Source organism: Macaca nemestrina, chromosome 12, assembly GCF_043159975.1.
Source record: "Macaca nemestrina isolate mMacNem1 chromosome 12, mMacNem.hap1, whole genome shotgun sequence".
Lineage (NCBI taxonomy): Eukaryota > Metazoa > Chordata > Mammalia > Primates > Cercopithecidae > Macaca > Macaca nemestrina.
The window spans coordinates 30,515,968-30,540,662 of record NC_092136.1 but is presented as its reverse complement, the minus strand read 5'-3'; the positions used below and the strand labels follow the sequence as shown (position 1 = coordinate 30,540,662).

The 24,695-nt window shown below is 39.1% G+C and overlaps 2 protein-coding genes across 8 annotated transcripts in view; one reads left to right on the top strand and one right to left on the bottom strand.

Moving 5' to 3' along the window:
* The window catches only part of API (APAF1 interacting protein), a 39,658-nt gene extending 36,483 nt beyond the window's left edge, over positions 1-3,175 (bottom strand). The window contains exon 1 of one of the 3 annotated variants that reach the window (XM_011724080.2): positions 3,018-3,175. In XM_011724080.2, coding sequence (XP_011722382.2) covers positions 3,018-3,074 — 57 coding nt within the window. In that variant the 5' untranslated portion in view covers positions 3,075-3,175. The remainder of the gene's footprint in view (positions 1-3,017) is intronic. The other 2 variants (XM_011724081.2, XM_011724078.2) reach the window with 2 other exon arrangements.
* LOC105471551 (pyruvate dehydrogenase complex component X) overlaps positions 2,977-24,695 on the top strand; it is a 74,136-nt gene continuing 52,417 nt past the window's right edge. Inside the window, exons 1-2 of one of the 5 annotated variants that reach the window (XM_071074884.1) lie at positions 2,977-2,995; positions 18,423-18,503. In XM_071074884.1, the coding sequence (XP_070930985.1) occupies positions 18,443-18,503 (61 nt within the window). In that variant the 5' untranslated portion in view covers positions 2,977-2,995; positions 18,423-18,442. Of the gene's footprint in view, positions 2,996-3,116; positions 3,141-3,270; positions 3,594-13,108; positions 13,133-18,422; positions 18,504-24,695 lie in introns of those variants that run through there. The other 4 variants (XM_071074883.1, XM_011724077.3, XM_071074885.1 and 1 more) reach the window with 4 other exon arrangements.

Here is a 24,695-nt window from a genome sequence, read left to right as displayed (position 1 = left end):
TTCTTCAGTCGCCTTGGCTGATTATCTCATTGCCCTTCGTTTAAAAACCTAAGATTTGCTCAGCAGGTCCTTTAGGTCTGGTCCTAGTGTGTCCAGAATTGGTTCCTTCCAGTGGGTTCTTGGTCTCGCTGACTTCAAGAAAGAAGCCGTGGACCCTTGCGGTGAGTGTTACAGTTCTTAAAGATGGTGTGTCCAGAGTTTGTTCCTTCAGGTGTTCAGATGTGTCCAGAGTTTCTTCCTTCTGGTGGGTTCGCGGTCTTGCTGACTTCAGGAGTGAAGTCACAGACCTTCGCAGTGAGTGTTACAGCTCTTAAACGTGGCGTGCCCGGAGTTGTTGGTTTCTCCTGGTGGGTTCGTTGTCTTGCTGACTTCAGGAGTGAAGCTGCAGACCTTCACAGTGAGTGTTACAGCTCATAAAGGTAGTGCGGACCCAAAGAGTGAGGAGCAGCAATACTTATTGTGAAAAGCGAAAGAACAAAGCTTCCATGGCATGGAAGGTGACCCTAACCAGTTGCAGCAAGGCGAGCTTTTATTCCCTTATTTGGCCCCACCCACATCCTGCTGATTGGTCCATTTTACAGAGAGCTGATTGGTGCGTTTACAAACCTTTAGCTAGACGCAGAGTGCTGATTGTTTCATTTACAATCCTTTAGCTAGACAGAAAAGTTCTCCAAGTCCCCAGTCAACCCAGAAACCCAGCTGGCTTCACCTCTCAGTAGCTTTTCTCTTTAGCTTCATCTCTTCTCAAGTCTCTGGCCCCTACTTTATGTTCCAGAACACCAAACTTAATATGGGAACACACCATGTCCATAATCAGGGACAATCCTGAGATTGTGTACATGCTACTTCCCCTACGTGGAATATCTTTACTTTCATTGCATGTGGTTATGTCTTCCTGATCCTTTAGGCCTCAGTAGATACTTTCACTTTTTCCTGAGGTATTCTCTAACCCAGTCAAGTGTATACTCCTAAACTACCTTGAACTTTCCCATCTAAGTCATATTGTCATATGTCATACTATGTCATATTGTCATACCATCCTTGTCTCTTTGCTAATTTGTCTCTGCCACTATACAGCATGTTCTAGGGGAGAAGGAACCAGATGCAGCTTGCACTCTTAAATCCACAATGCCTGGCACATAGTAGGCACTCACTAAATATTTGTTGAACTAATCACTTACAGTTGAATGTTCCCCTTCCTTAAGGCCAAAGAGACTGTCTCTTTCAATTGCCCATGACCCGCTAAAACTACAATGAAATTTTATGACTTCTTAAAACTTTTCTTATTGCTGTTTTTATGTATTTGTACAAAACCAGACAGACACAAATATCTAGAGGGGCTCATGTATTTAACTGGATATTCAAATCCAGTGTGAGCAGTGGAAGCTGTGGTAACCTGGCCAGCACCCTCGGTAAAGGCGGTGTTCACTAGCAACCACAATCCAGATCCCAGGAAAAAATAAGGGCCCGATGTCACCATATGTTCTGAGGTTTTAAAAGAAGCTGAAATGCTTCTGGATTTTGAAATGTTGACTTGGCCGGGCATGGTGGCTTACACTTGTAATCCCAGCACTTTGGGCAGCTAAGGTGGGTGGATCACCTGAGGTAAGGAGTTGGACACCAGCCCGGCCAACATGGTGCAACCCCATCTCTACTAAAAATACAAAAATTAACTGGGCGTGGTGACATGCGCCTGTAATCCCAGCTACTTGGGAGGCTGAGGCAGAAGAATCGCTTGAACCCAGGAGGCAGAAGTTGCAGTGAGCCGAGATCATGCCATTGCACTCCAGCCTGGGCAACAAGAGCAAAACTCCGTGTCGAAAAAAAAGAAACGTTAGCTCAAATTTTTCATGAACATTGAGTTAGGCAAATGAAACATGCCTGTCCATCAAGCTGTCTGTGGGCCATGTTTGGTATGAGAATCCTAGTTTATTCTGGGGTCCCTTAAGGCTCTCTTTGATGCTCACATTACACTAAGATTTACTGATTGAGGGCATGAACACTTCTCCATACACACCTGCCTAGGAACGATCTCCAATTATCTGTCCTATCTCCAAGATCTTCTCTCTCCCATCCAACCTTGCCTATCCACCATTCTATTTTCAGAGTAGTCTTCGCTAATTTGGGGAAGTCACTTATTCAAACAAGACAGCGGTTGACAAATACTTAGCAATGAAATCTCCTGCTAGTTACTACTTTTTAATTAGGATTTTCAACCCTAAGAAAGATATACATGGGAGGAATAAGATAGGGGGAATAAGGGAGCTAATTTTGAGGGGTTTCCCTGCCTCTTAGGTGGGGTTTATCATATTGTGCTGAAACTGCTTATTCGTCTAGTTCTCCAGACCCTGGGCCATTTGTCTTATGTACCGCCATCTCTGAGCGCGGAGAAGGTGCTCCATAAAACTGTTGGTTTGTGTAAATGACCGAAAACTACATGCAGAGTGAGGGTGGATTTCCCTTTGACTTCGGCTTAAGGAAGAATCGTTCCCATGATCATCCCACAATTCATCTAAAGGGAGATAGGCAAGGAGCAACTGTTCAAAGGCAAAGCGCTGGCAGCCGAGGCACAGCTCCGGTTCGGCAAATGTCTCCCGAGTGCCAAAAGTCTCCCCAAACGCCTAACTGGTCAGGGCGCAGAAAAGAAGCTCGGGGAGCGCGGTCTTCGCCCCAGCTCCACTTCGGAGCTTCACGATTCCTTCTCTGGCCTGTCTTCCTGATAAATACCCGCTGAGGTCACCCAAACGCTATTCTCTCTGCGTTATTTGCTTCTTTCCAATGTTTGGCGCCCAGCTCCCGTCGTCGGAGCGCCCCGCCCGGGACCACTGATCGCCTGGGGCCGCAGCCTTGCTTCCCAACGCGAAGGCCGCGGTGCTCCAGGGTCGCAAACTGCCCGGCCCGAAGCCCCGCCCCGCAGCCAAACGCCCGGCCCGCGACCCCGCGCCCAGCTCCCGCCGCCAGGTTCCGTCTGGGCCTCTACTCCTGGGAATAACCGGTACCGGTGACCCCGCCCCTACCTGCGCGCCGCATCTCCGGGAACAACAGTCTCCCTCCCGAGCGTCACAGCCAGACATGGCCTAGACCAGGGACCCACGCGGCCTCCAATCTCCGCACCACTTTACTCGCGGCGCTCAGCCTAGGTTGAGGCAGCAAGGCCGCAAATGCAATCAGGCGGCGCTGAGGGCAGCCCGGGGGCGGGGCGAACAGGGTGGGCGGGGTCTGGTAAGGCCCCTCCGGCTGGGCTATCCTGCAGCGCACCTGACTGCCCGGGAGGCGTGGCCAACGTGGTTGGAGGCGGGACTAGGAGGGCTTCAAGTCTGAGAGACCTAAAGGCACCTCGATCGTCTGGGGGTGTGGCCAACCATGTGGGAGGCGGGGCCTTGATGCTGGACATCAGGCTGTGCTGCGGGCAGCCGGTGAGAAGGCCGTGAAGATGGCGGCCTCCTGGAGGCTAGGCTGTGATCCGCGGCTACTGCGTTATCTTGTGGGCTTCCCTGGCTGCCGAAGCATAGGACTGGTGAAGGGGGCTCTTGGGTGGTCTGTAAGCCGCGGAGCTAATTGGAGATGGTTTCACAGCACGCAGTGGCTTCGGGGTGAGTGGCCGGGGCTCGCTCAGCTTCTCTGTGTAGCTGAGTGATGGGCCTGGGACAGGGGCAGTCTTGATTGAGGACCTGCGTCTGGGTGTTGAGGTGCGCGGCCTCCCTATTCCTTTCCCTCTTTCTCTGGGTGGGGTCCGCCGACTCGGCCTAATGCATGCTGTGGAGGGCTTTCTTGGCAGCTGGGAGAATTCGACCCTACCCTAGGCCTCCTGGTTTGTATGACTTTGTGACCTTGCCTTGGAATTTGGGTTATTTGTGAGGCGCGGAGAGGGTTCCTAAACTCTCCTCCCTCAGCCCCCTTTCCAGTCAAGGCTCAGGTTTCTTTAGGGTTGTCAAACGTCTCGGACGAGAAAAAGCTGCCCAAGGTTGCCGAGATTGAAAAGCCACTGTTGGGAGTTCTTACTCATTCTCTAGGCCTCTCTGTTGGGAGGTGTTTTCATTGAGGCCAGTCGAGTTTTACCCCACGCCATGACTCGTGGAAGACTTAAATTTGTAAATTCCTACGGCATCACAGACAAAGGTCCAGGAGAATGTTTCAAGCAAATATTCGCTTGAAAGAGCGAACATTTAGGAGATAAATCATACCAAAAAGTTTATTATAGAAAATTGTCGTTTAGTAATGATATTGATACGGTTAACACAATTCTTGCAGTATTTAACAGTATGCAAAATGGCAGGCTGGGTATTATTTTTCCTTATTTGGGGAGAGGGTTGGAGGGAAGCAGGGATGGAGAATAGGACTGACGTTTTTTAATCTGACGTATTGCCTGCCAGTCATCGTTCCTGGCACTCTACAGAATGAATTTTAATTTAAATAGGTCTAATAGACATTGCCTTCGTATTCTGAGCTACCTGAGGCCCAGAAAAAAAAAAAATCACACAAAGCCATATAGTAAGATGAGTGTATTGGGGTTCCTAAAGATTCCGTAATGGGAACAATTTATTTCAGTTTTTTTGGTGTAATGTTTCATAACATATTCCTTGGAGCAGAGGTGCTTTAACAGTATGTGCAGAATTCCCTCTCTTCCCTCCTTCAAGTTTGTTGAAATTAAATTTTTTTACAGCTCCTAGAGATTTGGTCTGATCTAGTGTGGGGCTCAGGAATCTGCATTTTACAAATGTTGGATGCGTTCTGATGTTTTATTTTGACATTTAATGGAATGTGCTTTGAGACTCACTGCCTTAGAAAATCATGGAATATTAAAAGTTTAGTATTAGATATAATCTGGGAAGAGTGTTCTTAATCTTGTCTATCAAGCAGATCCTTTTGAGAATCTTTGAAAATGCTGCAGACTCTCTATACAGAGAAGGTACCATAAATGGTTACACACAAAAATGTGCACGTGGTGGCTCATGACTGTAATCCCAGCACTTTGGGAGGCGAGACTGGAAGATTGCTTGAGCCCAGGAGTTGGTGACCAGCCCGGGCAACAAAGTGAGACCCCTGCCTCTACTTGAAAAAAAAAATTAGCCAGGTGTGCTGGCATCCCAGCTACTCCAGGGGCTGAGGCAAGAGGATCCCTTGAACCCGGGAGTTAGATGTTTCAGTGAGCTATGATCCTACCATTGCACTTCAGCCTGGGTGACAGAGTGAGACCCTGTCTCAGAAAAAAAAAAAAAAAAAGTATACATAGGCCCAGTTTAATGCCTTTAGGAACTCACTTAGGCAAGCAATCCTTACCTGCATCCTCATGATGTTTTTTACCTATTGCCCATCCCCTAGACATATCCAGTTTGAATACCATCTGTCAGGAAGAAGGCACTGCATCTCACAGAAAGCCAAATTAGTTTTCTAGTGCTGCTGCAACAAATTACCACCAATTAGTGGCTTAAAACAACACAAATTCACGTCTCATAGTTCTGGAGGTCTGAAGTCCAAAATGGATCTTCTAGGCTAAAATCAAGCTATTGGTAGGAGCTGCATTCTTTTCTGGAGGCTCGAGACCCCATTCCCTTACGTTTTCCAGATTCTAGAGATTTCTAAGATTCTTTGATTCATGGGCTTCGAAGTCAGCAATGGCTGGTTCAGTCTTTATCACATTACATCACTTTTAATACTCCCCCCCTGCCTTCTGCTACTTACAAGGACCCTTGTGATTACATTGGGCTCATCTGGATGATCCAGAATATTTTCCCCATCTCAAGGTTGAGTAGAAACCTAATTCCATCTTTAACCTTAATTCCCTCTTGCCATGTAACAGCATATTCATAGCTTCTGGGTATTAGGACGTGAACCTTTTGAGGCATGACATTCTGCATGTGAAGCTGTGGAAAGTATTTGGAAATACTAAGTATTTAGAAACTTTGGACTTTTTTTCTAATACCGAGCCAAAATTTATCCGCTTCTGACTTTCACCTACATACAGATTTTTGTTTTGCCATGCCGAAAACACGTGGCAATCCTTGGACTATTTGTTTTACAAAGTGCGAATTTACGATGGTATTTTTTCTCTGAGCTTGGTAGAAACTGTAGTTTCATAAAACTAAGCAACTGTTTGGATTACTGTAAACTGTGTACATTAAGTACGTTTATTGAACTGTTTCCTCTTTCACACAAATATCCAGGATTTAAAAATTTGTCAGTTAGAACTACCTTTGGAGTTTTGGTTTCCTTAAGAGGTGTTGGCAGCATTTTTATTAGCTATGACATACGCCATTGTCTTAGCACTTCCTAGAATTTCTCATTCACTTCTCACATAACCTAGTAAAGTTGGCATCATCTGCATTTAGTTGGACAAAAACACCAAGACTTAGAGAAATTGAGTCTCCTAAAGACACACAACTATGTTAATGAACTGAAGTGCATGTATGTATTTGTATACATATATTAATTTGCTTAACAAATCTTTAATTTGTATCATTCTCTCAATAGATTTAGTGAGAATGCAGAGACTATCTTTCTCACCACTTATATTATTGAAGAATGGGTGAAGAAATTGGCATCTGTTAGCTGCTAGGCACATGGTAGCCTGCTTGGGAAGTAGTGGCCAGCTGAATCAAACAGATTCTCAGTATTTGCCACATGGCACATTTAATCATACTTAGTTTCTGGACATGCAATCCAAAATTCTATATAGGGCTGATCCTTAAGGTATTTATAGTGTCTTTGGGAATGTAAACAATAAAGGCATGATTTCAGTAGTGTATGCAGTAAGCTCAGAGGGGGTAAGTTTGAGATGATCAGGAAATAATATATAAGGCAGCTTCTTAGAGGAAGAGATGCCAGCCATTACAGGCTGAAGGAACAGCAGAAACCAAGACCCAGAGGCCAGAGTGCTAGTTATATAATTGACACAGCATCTGTAAACAGTTTTTCAACCTACCCTAGACAGTTAACTTCAAACAGTTTAAATTATGGTCCTTTCAGAGTAGGTAGTATGATTTGGTATATAATTGGTAAGATGTTAATTAATAATATTGGTTTTAAGTTGTCTCTGAAGAATAACATGTTGAATTTAAAATAACCTGTGAATAGAAAAATAAATGAGGTTCAATCTTGGTGGCGATTTGCCTAGTATGTAATTATAGGCCTTGCATATTATAGACGTTAAATAAACATACCTAAGGAAGCTAGAAATCCAGGACATTATAAAAGAACACTAGAGCCTACAGTAGGATTGCAAGTTGGCAGCCAGTGAACTGACCCACATTGTTTTAGCAGAAAAACTTATGGCAAAAGTTTGAAATCAGGAGACTTTACAGACAAATCTAGATGTTTGTTTTCTCTTTAAAATTGAAAGTTAAACCCTATGTGGTGACAATTATCTAACACTGAATAATAATTATTCTTTTTAGGTAGGAAATTGCTTCCTACTTTGTCACTATCCCCCCTACATCTTAGCAAGGCTGAATGTCCCTTGGTATTTGCATCATCTCTAGTTGTCATTTTTTTCTTCTACCCTTATCTCTATGGAAAGCAGAAGACAAAAGACCAAGAAAAATGGGAGAAAGCAGATATTGTGTATTTATGTAAAGGAGGAAAATGCTTATCCATTTAATATGACAATAAAGAATGTCAGAATCTAAAGAAAAAAGCCTTAAGATGCTAGTCCTCTTTTCTCACCTGCCTGTTTTTTGTAGGCATATGAGTTTTTGACAGCAGTGCTATAACAAGGAGAGAGGGAACTTCCTTGATAGAGTTAATGGTATGGTATTTCTGCCAAAACACAGATACTCTTTTAGGCCTGGTTCTTATTAAGTGCTGATACACTGATAACTGATCAGATTGATACTGTCCTTCGAGTTCTCATTTACCTGTGGAAACAAACATGTAGAAAGCTGTAGTAAAAGTAGGATTTATTAAAAGGATAGAACATCACTTATAAAGTGCTGCAGGGCTATGGGGAAACCATAATTATTCCATCTATTTCTTCTAGAGCTCCTATTGTTTGTCTTCTTTCTCTTATTTACTTTGTTTTTCTGTGCAGACTTGTGATTATCAATCTGTTTACTCCTGTCTTTTCTTTCTCAATGTCAGCTTGCCTTGCCTCATTGGTGATTCAGGCCTTTATGCACGATGCTCTGTCAGTTTAATTTAAGTGCCCACCATCATTTCTGTAATCTCCTTCCAAATTCCTTGAATAGAGTAACTGACTGACCCACTATAGATCAGTTGTGCTATAGGGCACGCAAGGCTGATTCTTTCGAAGGCTACGATTTGGACATTTTCTTTAAGAAAGTAGTATACGTTGAGAATGGATGATTGGCATGTCTGTTGCTATGACCACATGACTAGAATAGCTCAGTGGTGCAGTAGTCCTTTATTTTAATTGTTTCTGCGCTAGGTAATGACCAAGCAAAATGTATCATCTAAGCAAAGCAGATCTAGACTACTCAGCTGAGATGTTTGCCCATCCAAAGAAAATAGGGCAGGGGTAAATGAGATCTTACTACAGGCAGCAACAGGAGGGACTAAGAAGATTTAGATGATCAGGAAATATTTTGTATATGTTTACTTTGTTTTAAAGCATTTTATTCTGTATATGAAAGCAGCATATTAGAAGTAGCCATCACATACTGAGCTCTCACTATATTTGCATTACTTCTAACTCATAAAAACCCTGCAAAGGTTTGCCATGTTTCATAGGAGAAGAAATAGAGACTCAGAGAGGTTTTAGCATTTTACCCAAGGTTAGTGGATAAGTGGATGACCACTTTGGAACTGTGCACCTGATGACGTCCAGAGGAAGAAAAGAGGATCTTTCTTCTTGGATGTCTTTTTTGCAGAACAAAGAAACATCTTCTGTTACCACAGCAGAATTTTCTTGTATTGACCAGAATTGGGTCGTTTGCCCTTTCTTAAGTTAGTTACTGGCTTGACTTCACTGTGTGAAAAATGGATAAACTTTGGCTAATCAAGGGGATGAGTGTGGAATCACTAACTCTGAGTATGTATGCACAAGAAAAATATATAACTGAACAAAGTTAAGCTTCTACCAGCAAGAAAGAAATTTGGGGAGTAGGTTTGGGAGTAATAAGTAGCATTTATTGAGAGCTTACTATATACTGTGCACCCTTGTGAGCACTTTACATGAATCAGCTCCATTTAATACTCACAACTAATGCTATACTCTGGTAGATAGTTCAAGTTTCAACCCAGATCTGACACCAATGCCTGTTTCCTTAACCATAGTCTACCTCAGTATCAAGTGATAGCTTGATTATAGATTTCAGCAGAACAGTGTCAGCATGCTGACGTTTTGTTCACATGTGTACATTCTATATGAACATTTTTGCTTTTTTTTTTTAAAAAAAATGAAATCAGACATAGTAATAACTGCATTGTAGACTAGCATTTCTGTGACAGCCTATCATTTTAGTACAATTAAGGACACCAAAATTCTTGAGTACGTATAAGGGTGGCATGACTATTTAAGAGAGAGTATATATTGACTTCTCCTACCTGTAAATTTCTAAGGTGACGTACTCTTAAATATACCTTCTTATTGTTGTCTTGAGCTTAATTTGCCTTTTACAACAAAATGTGTAAGTTCCCAAAGTATCGTGTGTGTGTGTGTGTGTGTGTGTGTGTTCTTTTGCTAGGCTATAAATGGAATGCTAATTTCTTTTTACTCTTCTCCCAAGATGGCAAAGTAAAGTGAGATTTATGTAGAATTTTAATTTTATAGTTTAATACCAAGAAGGCCAGTATTGCAAGCTGAAATCTCTTCTAAAATGTTTGGTTTATTTCATTCAAAGGAAATGCATTCTACACCATATGCTATCTAAAAATTCTGGCTAACCTCTTTTCTAATGTGCTGTTGGATACTAAGTAAAAGTATAATAATATAGAATCAGCAGATTCTATAAACAAGATGGGGTATATGGTGATTCATTTTTTTGGTAGGCAGTACATTTACTATAGCTAGTGATCTGTTTGATACCTTTCCGTTACTGTATAAATCAAGGACTTTATTATATGAAACATTCGTAGGGAAAAATTAGGATCAGCAAATGTCTAATTCAGGAGAGATTGCTTGGGAATCTATTAGCCCTGGTTTTTGGAGGGGAACAAATCTGTTAGAAAACTGATAAAAGCTATACCACTTCTTCAGGAAAGCACATACATACAAAATTTTGTATATAATTCTGAGTCCAGAGGACTCAGATCTCCCTGTAATTTGTCCATAAGTACCACCTAGTCTAAAGCCTATTTCCATAAACATTTTCATCATTTCCTAGCTTTCTGTTTTTTGGATAATAGCCATCCTAATAGATATTAAGTAGTACTAGTACAGATTTTTTTTTTTTCCAGTCTTCATCAGGTAGAATCTCAGCTCTCATAATTCTTTGATTGTCTAATGGCACTTTTATCTACTACTGTCTAGTACTTGTGTATTTATCTTCTCATCTAAATTGTAATCCTTTTGAGGTGAAGAATCTGGTTTGGTCTAGGGCTAGGATAACAAGTGTTCAGTAGGCATTTGTTGAATGCCTACTGAGTTTAATGAGATTTTGGTTTTCAAATATGAAATGTAGTTGGAATAGAGATTAAGAATTAGTGTACTTTAGTCATGAGAACACTGCTGAATTAGGTAGAGGAGAGAGTAAAAAGGGAACCTTCAAGTTTAGGCTGGGAAGGTGAAAGGAACCTGTGAATGCATCTCTCATTACTCCAAGTAGGAACTGTGATATTCTACAATATTGTGACATCTTAACAATATTATAGGATATTGTGATACATCTAGCCAGCTATCTGAATGCCTCCAGCATATACCCTCTTAATTATTTCTATGCTGCCCATCAAAAATAAATAGCTAACATTTTCGAGACTTATTCTCTGCCAAGCCCCATGTGTTACCTTCTTTTTTTTTTTTTTTTTTTTTTTTTTTTTTTTTTTTTTTTTCTTTCTTTTTTTTTGAGAAGGAACCTTGCTCTGTCGCCCAGGCTGGAGTGCAATGGGGTGATCCCGGCTCACTGCAACCTCTGCCTCCCAGGTTCAGGCCTCCAAGTGCCATCATGCCTGGCTAATTTTTGTATTTTTAGTAAAGATGGGCTTTCACCATGTTGTCCAGGCTGGTCTTGAACTTCTGACCTCATGTGATCCACCTGCCTCAGCCTCCCAAAGTGCTGGGATTACAGGCATGAGCCACTGCTCCCAGCCTACCTTATTTCTTTACAAAAATCTATTTATGGCACCATTTTAGAGAAGAGGAAACAGACGTGGATTGAATAAATAACTTGTAGGTGGTGGATCTGAAATTTGAGCCTAGGCAGTTTGATTCCAGTACCTGCTCTCTAAATCACTATGGTATTCTGCTTCTCCCTGAGTTTTTTTAAATTAAATATTTAACTAAATAATAAAATATTTCATGTAGCACAATAGTACATGCCTATAGTTTAAATAGTACTGAAAGGCTTGTAACAGTACAGTGGATCTCTGCCCCATCTCACCCAACTTTCCCAGTCTGCCTTAGAAGCAACTGGTTTTGTCTTTTAACTTCCTTCTGGCATTTGCCTATATCCCTGTTTCTATTTTAGACGTTATCTGTGGATGACTGACAGTCAGTGCCACCCTCTGTTTTCCCTCCCCAGTGAAATTGTTTTGTAAGTCTTGGTCAAATATTCACTGTTTACACTAAACAAATATTATTCACAATTGAGGATTGTCCCATATTTCGATTGTTAGCCTTCTTTTTGCTGCAGTTATTACTGCCTTTTAAATTTTTAATTAAGTTTTTCTCTGTGATAATTTCTAATTTATCTAACACTACGTAATAACTTCTCCACACAGTTTTCTGTAATGTCAGCCACATCAGATACTTTCTCACTTAACTTATTTTTGCAGTTTTTATATATCCCCAGTTGTGTACATTGAACTTCAAGCTCTCTTTTTGCCCTCTGCAGAGAAAACAAGCTTCAGTCTTCTGTTGAATGAGGGTAGGTTCTGTTGAATGAGTTGTTACCTACCACTGGATTAAGAGAGGGGATCCAGGTATCTAGCTACTTTTCAAACAGCAGCCACCCAAATCCTCCCTGGCTTAGGATATGGCTTTCTAGGGTCTCTTTAGCTGATTATTATTTATCTATTTACTTTTCTGCTTCCAAAATTATGTGCCATTATTCCTTCTTTTCTCTCTGTCCTTGTGGGTTCTGTTTAAAAATAACAGAAACAAACAGCACATTTTTAAACTTGGTGTTAGGTAAGTTTGAAAGAGGAAGTAAGATTGGATAAATTTATTGTAGACATATATGAAAATATAGGTTATCAGAAATAAAAGAAATAAAAAGCCCTTATAGTAATATCACTAGCTAGAGATGACTACTGTTGCCATTTTAGAGTATTTCATTTCATTCTTTGTGTGTGTACAAGCGGGGCAGGTAGAAATTGGATGATATCATCTACAGGTTTGAGCATCTCTAATCTGAAAATCTGACATCCAAAGCTTTTTGAGCACTGACCTGATGCTCAGAGGTGATGCTTAAAGGAAATGTTCATTGGAGCATTTGGGATTTTGGACTTTGAGATTAGGGATGCTCAACCAGTAAGAATAATGCAAATATTCCAAAATCGGAAAAAATCTGAAATTAAGAACTCTTATAGTCCCAAGCATTTCTGATAAGGCATACTCAACCTATATATTGCTTATGGGTTATCTTTTTTATGTTTGTTAGCATGCCAAGACCTGTAAGTGCTGTTTTCATACAAACTGTTGTGCATTCATTTTCGATTGTGGTCCATTGACATTTTCAGTCTATTTTTACTCCAGTACCACACCAGAGTAACTCTTTGAACAAAGAAGACTTATATGGCAAACGCTCATTTAAAATAAAAAATAATGTAACTGCCTTTATTCCAAGTGTTACTATGTGCCTAGTGCTGATTTTTAAATTACTTTTACTTTATTCTGCTTTATTTCATCCAGCCTGCAGATGGCAGAATTGTTTTATTTGAACAGCAATTTTGAAGGCTCCGTTTTATTTAGTGTGTTCTGACATTGGAATGAGAAACGATTAAATGAACAGTCTCTCTCCCTATTAGCGAAGAAGCAAATTAATGTTAGAGACAGGGAGCCACACTGAGAAAGTACTGGGTAATTTACTTTTTCATTTGGTCTATCTTCATTTCATGATTTTTGCATGCTTGGATTATAAATGAACTAGAGCCTATAAATGAACTGGAGCATGATGTTTAAGCTGTACCATATGTAAACTGCTGAATACCCTTACTTACTTTAGTCAGAGTAATGGAGCTTAAATCTGCTTCATATTAACCATAAAACAGTTTGTTCTGCATTTGTATTTTAAGAGTTTGCGTGTATGAAATTTTTTTTTTAATCTGGAGACCTTTTAGTGTTCATATATAGATCATCAATTTAAAGCTTTGATATAATTGAGTTTACTGTGAAGTATGAGCGTTTTGTTCTTAGGATAAAAGAAATACTTAGGGAACAAGAAACTAGAATTAGGTTAGTGTACCATATTTGAAATTGAAGTCAGAATTATGCTATAGAAAAATTGGAACAGCCTATTTGAAGAAATATAGGAATTGCTTAGAGGGATTACTGTAAAATTCAGTGATTGCTAAATTGCTCATGTAGCAGAAATGGCAGGGAAAACAGCAATATGCTAAGCAAAAAATTGTAACTGATTGTGTCATTCTGTTGATGTAAAAAAAAAGTAAAATAGTTCTCATGAGTCATGAGACTTTACTTTTAAAATCAGCACGTTTAAATATAAACTACTGGACCACATACATTACAATAGTCATTTTAAAATTTTAAAAAATGTTTTGTAACTGCTATAGAAGGGTAGGTTTCACAAACCAATTCGGTATAATTTGTTAGCTTTATAAGAAGGAGCAGAATACTAAAGTGACTACAAAAGTGTTAAATTTTAACTAAATTTTGAGTATTTTGTGAGTACTAATTGAAAAACCTGTATAATGAGTGCAGCAAACTACTTACCTGTAATTGTGGGAAACTAATATTAGTAGGAAACATAATTGGTGCATATCTTAAGGCCGCCTTAATTTGACAAGAGAATGGTAGAATGTACAGCTTACTGGAATGAGGAGGGAGTCTGCATATAATTTCAAATGCAAATTAATTAATATTAGATAAAGGATAAAATTCCATTCCAAGGAGTCTAGAAAAGTCCACACTATCTTAGTAGAGCTGACAGCAGCCATAAAGGGCAGATATTAATTATGTCCAGTCCTGTCACTTCAAGCTGATATTATGATTGCGTAATTACTTTCTTATCAGAAAAATACATCTGGAAAAGATATCATGTAGTGTTCTAATCAAAAGAGGGTATACTAGAAAGAAATATGTACTTTTATTAACATATTAATGCTTATGAAATGATTTTTCTAGCATGAAAGCCTGAGGATAGATTAGTTAGAATCACCACAAAATATACTGCACATTTAGCTCTCTGTAATAAGTGAGTATAATCTATCAAGAGATAGTATTGAATAATGGAAATGTCCAAAATATTTTTCTTTGGTTTTTGTCACCTTCATTTCAGAGTAAAGATAATGATCTACTACAGAATTATTATATTATCATAATTCAGATAAATAATTTCAGTTCATTTCATGAAGGGTGACTAAGGAACGATTATGTTCTTTTTATTTTTAAAATATGAAAAATTTTGAGGTTCTTGGTTTGGTAACTTGAAAAATAATACTTAATAAATGCAGAGGCTTCATAATATAGTCCTTAATGTCAAGAGTAATGGAAATGTGAAGGTCTCTTAGGTGAGAGATTATAATAGGAGATAGAATCATAAAATAAATATGAATTGTGTCATGACAATTGGAACCAAAGCATACAAATATTGGAGAGAGACTTTAAGAGAATTAAGTTAGTATTTGTCATAAATTGGAATCTGGCTATAGTATCATTGAGGTCCATTTAGTTGCTTCTTTGAAATGGAACTCTTTGATATATAAATGTAATATATATATATTTATGAAATATTCTGTTCATAATGCCTGGCTTCAGCTTTTTGATAAGAACACATTGGGACCTTTTTTTTTTTTTTTTAAGCTTTTGTTTTCAAAAAGAGGCTGGCCTCTTACCATGGTGCTATTTAAAAGGTAGGAGTTTTTTTGTCCACCCCCCACTCCTTTGTTTTTTTTTTTTTCCAAAACAAGTGCCTTTGTTATTCTGAGCTTAAAAAAATAATGCTGAGGCTCAGGCTGACAGTACATTCTTTAAGCAACTGTTTATGATTTCTTTATCAAGCCATGTAAAAAATGAAAAAGGCAGTAAGACACACCACATAGTGTAGAGGATTAGAAAGCTCATTCTATTATCTCCAAATGCATTTAATGTGTTAAGCTTTATGCACATTTGAAGAATTCTTGCAATTAAGTGTAGGATTGTTATGGTTTGGATTTGGAGATGCATCACTAATGTTATAATCTTGCCTGTGTGTGAGAGTGTGTGTGTGTATGTGTGTTTTCCCTAAGTGCACTTCCCTAATTTTAGTTCACTCAAGAATTTAGTTCTCCAGCGTTTTATAGACAAAACATTATGGTTGTACTTAGTAGTTTGCATTATTTTTTACCTATTTAATATTTTAATGTGCCTATTTTAGTTCACAAGGACTTATTTTACTAAGTAAAAAAGCAGAGATTTTTTAAAGCTACCTTCTAGTTATAATTAGCATTTCAACTAGAGGTAGCTTGGGAATTAAGTGAAACTGTTGCAGCTACGGTTATTGAGAGTCATGGTGGACTGGAGTTGGATGGCCTTTGTTCTTCAGTGTCTTCAAAATAACCATCTTTCATAATTAGGAGTTAGGAAACTCATTGTGGCTATTTTTCCTCCTGTTTTTCAATATATAATGCACTTAGAGATAACCTGTTTTCGTGTGCATTTGAAATATTCATTGTCAATAGTAAAGATGTTTTTTTTTTTTTTTGAGATGGAGTCTCACTCTGTCGCCCAGGCTGGAGTGCAGTGGCGGGATCTCGGCTCACTGTAAGCTCCACCTCCCGGGTTCACGCCGTTCTCCCGCCTCAGCCTCCCAAGTAGCTGGGACTACAGGCGCCCGCCACCACGCCCGGCTAATTTTTTGTATTTTTGGTAGAGACGGAGTTTCACTGTGTTAGGCAGGATGGTCTCGATCTCCTGACCTCATAATCCACCCGCCTCAGCCTCCCAAAGTGCTGGGATTACAGGCGTGAGCCACCGCGCCTGGCCTGTAAAGATGGTTTTTTGTTTTGTTTTGTTTTTCTCAGGCAGAGTCTTGCTCTGTGCCCATGCTGGAGTGCCGTGATCTTGACTCACTGCAGCCGTCTCCCGGATTCGAGTGATTCTCATGCCTCAGCCCCCCAAATAACTGGGATTACAGGCATGTGCCACCACACCTGGCTAATTTTTAAATTTTAATAGAGTGGGGTTTCACCACGTTGGCCAGACTGGTCTCAAACTTCTGGCCTCAAATCTGCCCACCTCGGCAAAAGTGGTTTTTTAATACAAGAATTCTGCACGTTCAAGGTGGGGAAAAGGTTTACAAGGATATTTAATTAGACATATATGAAGAATGCTCACGTGGATCTGATATGTCTGGTTTGCTATATTTGGATTTCTGAGTGAATATAAGCTATCAATAACCATTAATTAATTGATGATCCATGTTTGTAAGGAATATTGAGATGTTAAGTCAGCACAACTTTGAGAGTTAAGCATGCAGATTCGCATGCTGTAATCAGTCTAGATTGTGGTTTTCTCTTTGATGAAATGGGCATGTTTGACTTGAACTTTGGTTTGGGCTGTGTCATTGTTGGGGCACTAGGAGTGATAGTTCTACTTTTCCAACCTTCTTAGAATTTGGTGCCAGTGGAGAGAGAGAAAGGGTAAGACAGATGGAGATCAAATGCTGATAGTTACATTGGATTGGAGAATGTGACTTAGATCTGTGGCCTAAGATTGGGCTTCTTAGTATAACCCCACTTTAGACTTTGAACTTTCTGTTTTAGAGGGAGACTGTGTGTACAAAGCAAGCACACATATCCGAATTGCTGCCTCATATCCAGTGGGCCCTGATGGCAAGAACACAGAGAGCTGGGCCCGTGGAGCTGCTTTTGAAAGGCAGGGCCACGTATGCCTAGCACGTGGGTGGAGGAGCTGAGAGGAGACTGCAGGTTGTCTATAATCAGGAAGTTGTTAAAATAAGGAAGGGACTGAGGCAGGTATGCATGCTTGCATTCTTTCTGCAGACCTTCAGAGTGAGGGAAAAGTGGAGAGGTACAGAAACTTTCTCTTAAATACTTCAAAGAGGTGGAAGCGCCTTTATCATGAAGCCATAGGAAATCTCCATTTGAAAATGCAGTACAAGTTATTCAGCTTCCCAAGATAAATATTTATTCTCATTTAACATTAGTGCTGAATTTCCTTGCTTTTAACCTAAAACATCAGTGGAGACAAAAGAATCCCTGTTCTTCCACGTTTGAAGTATGTTAGCTATGCTACAGTGTTTTGCTTGTTTGAGTCTGGAGAGTTGAACTATCTGAGGAGAATAGGGTCTGTGGAAAACTACAGGGGATGGGTGTATTTGTTACCATGGTAAATTGTAATCTAAAAGCCATGTTGCTCTTGATTGTAACCCTGGACAGTGGATTGGGAAGTGTTGCTGGACAAATACATAGTGTTTCCTTTTTTGATACCTAAGGAAAATGTAATTATGCTTCATTGAGAGATCATTCTGGTTTGAGGTCTACTTCTCTGGATCCCCAATTGAATTGTGGTATACAACAAAAAGTGAGGTTAATTTAACCACTTAAATTCTAATCATCCTTGACGAGGCAAACTTTTCCTTTCACACTTATTCGTAGGAACCTTTGATTCTTGAATACTATAATATTAGAGGAAAATAAAAACAGCCAATTTCTGATCTTAATTATTCTGTTGTAGATCGTCAGAACCATGTTTTTGTTGTTATTTTTTTATTGTTGTTTTGTTGTTGTTTTCTTATTTGCCTTTTTCTTTGGTCATTTTACCTATAAATGTTTTTTGCAGAAACAAAAGGGAAAGGAGGAGGTGAAACCTAAATCAATCCTAAATCAATTTTTCTCCTTTTTTTTTTTTGACTTGTAAGCACCTGGCTTGAGAAGATGCATAGAACACTGGGGAATTATGAAAACAGAGTTTAAAATATTCCAAAAAACATTTTTATTGTTATAAAAAATTGAATTTTATGTTTCCATACTATTTACTGGAGACTTAGTTTACCAGTTGGGAATCTTTTAGACTTTGGAATGCCTTTTTTTTCAAATTGAATTTGACATTAATTTACTTGAACTTATATTGATGCCTCAAGAGGTGCATTATTTGTTGTGGCTGATCTTTCCTTTTTTTTCAATTTCAGGTGATCCCATTAAGATACTAATGCCGTCACTGTCTCCTACAATGGAAGAGGGAAACATTGTGAAATGGCTGAAAAAGGAAGGTGAGGAGGTACCTTCCTAATGTCCTGTGTGCTTTGTTATTTGGTTATTTTTTTTTTCTAATCTGTCCTGTTATACAATATGTGATATAAATTAAATAAATTGTGTCCCTTTGGTAGTTAATGTAAGTTTGGTTAAATAAAATTTTCCCATGATAATGTAGCAAAGCTTTTCTGGGTTCAGCCTATATCCTTACACAAGCACAGAATGGTGAAAAATATTTTAAGGCTTTTCCCTCAACTTTTAGTCCTTATACCCAGCTTTTAGTTTCAACATCATAATTTTGACATTCTTCTTAATTGATAACTTTATCATGATTGTGTGTGTGTGTGCGTGCGCGCGTGCGTGTGTGTGTTCCGGGAGGTAGGCAAGTTCATTATAAATTTTATTGGAAAAAGCAAATAAGTAGAATCCAAGGAAAACCCTCAAAAGCAGAGCAGCGGAGGAGGGTTGTAGCCCTGCTAATTATTGAAACATAGTATTAAGCATTTCTAATTAAAACTCTGGGATTGGTACTTAAAAGACAGACCAGTGCAGCTGAGTAGAGAATAAGGAAATAGATGCAGTTGCACGTGGAATTTAAGTGTATAGTAAAGGAAGACAATATTAGATTTATTTTAATAAATAAATATTAGATTTATTTAATTTATATTAGATTTATATTATGTGAAGGATAAATTACAAATGAATTATACATTTAATGTATAAAAATGAAACTATGCAAGTCTTGAATTCCTCTGAACCTGGAAGTAGAATAAACACCCTAACTATAACTCAAAATCCAGATTATAATATGGGAAATAAAATTTGATACTTTTACATGGCTAAAAATACAAGTTAAGTAAAAAAAGAAGTGACAAATTGGACAAGAGTATTTGCAATTCCTATCACAAAGGGTTAATATCCCTAAAAAATCGATAAGACTGTCAACTCAACAAGAAAGTGGGTAAGATACATGAACAGATGGTTTATGGAAAAATAATTGCAAATGGCTCTTAAACGTAGAAAAAATTGCCTGACCTTTCAGCTGATAAGAAATATGCAGATACTTTACTGAAATGTCATTTCTTGCCGATTATATTGACAGTAGTTAAAAAGTTTGACAAGCTGTTCTCTTGATGAGGCTGTGGAGGGAAGGGAAGAAGCAGGCACTCTCGGACATTGCTGGAGGAAATGCTAAATGGTGTAAATACTAGGGAAGAGAATTTGGCACTATTTAGAAAAATTACATTTATGTTTACCCTTTGGCCTAGCAGCTTTACTTCGAGGGATCTGTTTCAGTGTTACAGTAGCAAAAATAGGAAAAGTCACAAACACACACTAGGCTGTTTTTATCACAGCACTGTTTGAAATAGCAAAAGGTGGAAACAACCCAAATGTTGGTTAGTACAGGATTTGTTGAATAACTTTTACTATATCCACAACTGTAAAAAGGAATGAGGAATATCTCTTCATACTGCTATGGAGTGATGTTCATTGGAAAAAGCAAGGTATAGACAAGTGAGTATAGTATATATCATTTATCAAAGAAAGAGGTGGCAGTGCTAATATTTAAGAAATTAAAAAGAAAGGATAAAATAAAACTTTAAAAACAACAATAGATGGTTATTTACAGAGTAATGGAGGGAAAAGTGTGGGGAAGAAACTGGAAGCTGGACTTCTCTGAATATATCTTGTCTCTTTGACTTTGGGACCACATACATATTTTGCCCAAGTTTAAAACAAATTTAAAATGTAAATGAGTCCTAAAGACTGAAACAATGAGACAGGTGATTCTAATTCATTTTTTTCTCTCTCTCTCTCAATTTGCTTACATAACCATACAGAGAGGCACTATTTCAAATGTCAGATATTTGATTATATGCCCTAATAGATTATAACTGAAGGATAAAGCATCTCCAAAAGTATAATCCTCAACTGTTAGAGTAATCATATTATGCTGGTTATGCTGGTATTGTTATTCTAAGGCTTTTTTGTGTATTTTATGGGATAAAGCAAATGACTGGTTAAGATAGTATCATTGGAAACTTGGATTTTTAGTGTAGTTTAAAGGAGAAACAGGTAAAAGTTTCTAAGGTTAGGAAAGACTCTGTGATGGTAAATTTTCTAGCTCTTTCCCCTGGCAATGCCTGGAAACAAGGACCAATCGAGTCGCAGTGAGCACCCCTAGAACCCAGACTGTAGTCTCTAAATATCAGTTCCCACTAAAGTAAATGAAGGCTCCTTGGAGAGTAGCTACTTGCAGGTCTAGGGCAGGAGATGTGCAGATGAGCTTTTAATATCTTGTCAGTTCAGAAAGCAAGGAAGCTGTCAAAAACTCCTGAGGGCAACTTAAAGGACTCAGGAGCCATAGATGAGATAGTTTGAGGATCACTAAGGATAATAAGGATAATATATTTAATATATTTCAGTACATTAAATATATTTGAACCGTAAGTTCACAGTAATACTAAAGGAAAAAAAAATAATTGGTTAGCTTTAGAGGGTGGTAAGAAATAACTCATTTTGAAAATGTAATAAATGGAAAGACTCAAGCATTTTTCTCTACCTTTTCTGCTATATAAACTGTAGCTCTGAGTAACCAAGTAATTGATGAGAAGTTTCTCATTATTAGCATATCGCAGTTGTTAAAAGATAGAAGAATCATAGAATGTCACTGTATCGCCGTTTTGCAATCTCTGGTAAAATAGTATCATTAACAGCTGCTAACATCACAAAAAGAGAGATAACCAGATATTACATGCTTCCCACTGTGAAGTAGTCTTGCCAGAAAATTGAACCAAATACATTCAAGCCTATAGCTCTAACTATCATTTTCCAGGAAATACAGGGGGAAATATAACATGTTCAATGACACTATCAGAAGTATATCAGCAAAAGCTAAACTGAGGAATTTTATATGCCAGTTTCTTCAACCAATAAATTTCAGGGTGGCAGGGAAGAGCTCGGGGCAGGCGGTGGGCGAACCTATAGCATACAAGAGATTTGAGACCAATGCCAACGTATGGACCTTATTTTAATTATGATTCAAGCAAACAAAACAGATGGGGACATTTGAAAACTGGCTGGATATTTAATGATGCTAAGGATTTTTTTTTTTTTTTTTTGAGACATGGTCTCACTCTGTTGCCCAGCCTGGAGTGTAGTGGTGCGATCTCTGCTCACTGCAGCCTCAACCTGGGCTAAGGGTGATTCTCCCACCTAAGTCTCTTGAGTATCTGGGACCACAGGCACAGACCACCATGCCTGGACAGTTTTTTGTATTTTTTTAGAGACAGGGTTTCCCTGTGTTGCTCACGCTGGTTTTGAACTCCTTGGCTCAAGTGATTCTCCTGCCTCGACCTCCCAAAGTGCTAGGATTACAGGCATAAGCCACTGCACCCAGCGTAGGGATTATTAATTCTAAAGGTTTAATAATAATTTGGTTATATTTTGATTATTTAAAAAAAATAATCTCACCTATAAATGATGTGAGATGAAATACTTATGTATGAAATGACAATATCTCTGGGATTAGCTTCAGAATAACCCTGGTGGAGGTTGAGAGGGTAGGGAGGGGTATAACTGAAACAAGATCAGTCATGAATCACTTGGCAGTTGTATAAATAAGGTAAAAGGTATATGTGGCTTCATTGCCTTTTCTCACCACCTTTGTATAGTTTGAAATTTATTTTTTATATATATATATTTTTTAAAGTTGTACATAGTGCTTTCAGGATATAATTTGAAATGAGAAACTAGTACCAGATGAATTGGAATGTTGATATTATTAAGAGAATATTTGATGCAATACCATCTATAAAGCTGTATTACGTCACTGTTTCTGGCAACCATTTTGCCAGATTTTAAGTAACCAATATAGTGCTTAGGAAATAAGACTGTGAATAAAAGAGGTGAGTATGTTACAGTGCTCATACAGAAGGATAGAGGAACAGTTAATGTGAAGGAAGCTGGAGAAAGGGACTTTTTGTTTTTCTGGCAGCTACTTTCTTTGCCTTTTCTTTTCCCCTTTTTCCTTTGCCATGTGTGGTAGTAGAGTCACCCCTCTAGGTATTGGCCACTGGATAGCCTCTTTTAGCACCCTATGTAGCTGTCTTTCTCTGTGCTTGACTCATTCTGTATCAGGTTAAACTATTGTGGAGGAAAGAGGATGAATCTACAGTACCTATTAGGGAGTGTTAGACAGAAGAATAGAGAAATTAGAGGTGACTGAATGAGTCCCCCACAGCCATTATGATGCTTCACCTGGAGCAATGGTAAGTCAAGTGTTAAAAAGGGAAAGAAAGAAGGAAAGAGCAAGGAGAGAATGAATAACATGGTCTGGGGAGGATTTGTCTAATTCCAGAGACTAGCCCTGGCAAGGACTTCCAGGGTATCCTAATGTGATTTAGTAGGCACAGATGTCACTCACATGAATGTTGGTATTGAGTGGTCCAGTCTAGTGCATATGAAATAGTATCAAGAGTTTAGGCAGTGGGCAGGACACCAGAGTCTGGAAGAGCAGTGTTATGATCCTAGGAGGTCTAGCCGTTCATGGCATCACTTTTGCCACTAATGATGGGTTTGGGGATCAGGAAGAGGGCTGACAAGTATTTACTTGAGAACCCTAGCCAAATGAGCTGCGGAGTTTGGGACAAGACCTCACTTCTTTCAGGGAGTCTGGGGTGTAAGGAAAGGCGAGAAAAATTGCTGTGGGTTGAGCCACTATGGAGGTTAGGAGGTATGGTGCAGTGAGGTTGTCCAAATGAACATTACTGGTCCTTGATGGACCCAACCAAGTCTGATTGGACATACTACTAAATTTTGTTCCTCAGCGGGGATTATGTCTGAGTTTGTTCTTGTTTGTGCTTCCCTTTGTGACTAACATGGTAATTGGAATAGAACTGCATTGCTGTAAGTGGTCAGTTAGTAAAGGTATCGGCAGAGGGGAAAGTAAGCCAAAAGCAGGGTACATGACAAGGATCCAAGAAGGCTTTGCAGATGAGGTAGTATTTGAACTGGTCCTTGTAGAATAAATGGGCTTTTTTAAAAAGTGAGAAGGACATTCCAGATAGAAAAACATGGGTAAAGTCTTGGAAGAAAGATGTCACTGAGACATACTTTAGCAACAGCAGGTAGGTCTGGCTGCATTGGGGGCATAGTGGCTGTAAGATAAGATAGATTATTAGAAGGATCTTGAATACGAATCTGTAGTTTATCAGTCTGTGAGGGTCCTTATCCTAAAGCCAAAATATATCCACATTCATGGTTTCTTAATAGGAAGTGATTTCTTTTTTCTTTCTTTTCTTTTTTCTTTTTTTTTTGGAGACAGAGTCTCACTCTGTTACCCAGGCTGTAGTACAGTGGCCCGATCTCACTCACTGCAACCTCCACCTCCCAGGTTCATGTGATTCTCGTGCCGCAGCCTCCCAAGTAGCTGGGACTACAGGCAAGCACCACTATGCCCAGCTAATTTTTATATTTTTAGTAGAGACGGAGTTTCACCATGTTGGCCAGGCTGATCTCGAACTCCTGACCTCAAGTGATCTGCCCACCTTGGTCTCCCAAAGTGCTGGGATTATAGGTGTGAGCCACTGTACCTGGGCAGGAAGTGGTTTCTACATACTTTTCTGAGCCCTATTAGTAGCATTATATTGAAAGGAACAGGCCCTAAGAGTAACCTGGTATGAAGAGATAACTATAGGCAATTTAAAGTAGCCTCCTTTTCCTGCTCCCATTTGAAAAGCCAACACTGAGGACTCTTAATCAATGTGACCATCTAAACAGATGGGGTAAAGCATCTGCTCTCTATCGGATATAATATTATAAGTAAATCTTTTCAATGTTAAGTGGTGCTGGAATGCAGAGAAAGGAAATCACCAAGTGTACCCACATCTGGAGTGGTGAATGGGAGTTGAGGCCATGTGCACCACTAGGCCTGAGCTGGAAGGCTGGAGTTTTTCTGACCTTTTTTTTTTTTTTTTTTTTGGTGGTAGTGGGGTGGGTGGAAGGAGCAAGGAAGGGAAATAAAGAATCAGATTAAGATTTGGATGTGGTAAGATTTGAGATGCATATTAGACATTCAAGGGAAAGTGTTCAATAGGCAATTGATTATAGGAGTTGAAGTTCAGGAGTGAAGTCTGATTTGGAGACAGAAATTTGAGAGTCATCAGCATGTGGATGGAATTTAATGCCATGTGATAACAGGCAAATCG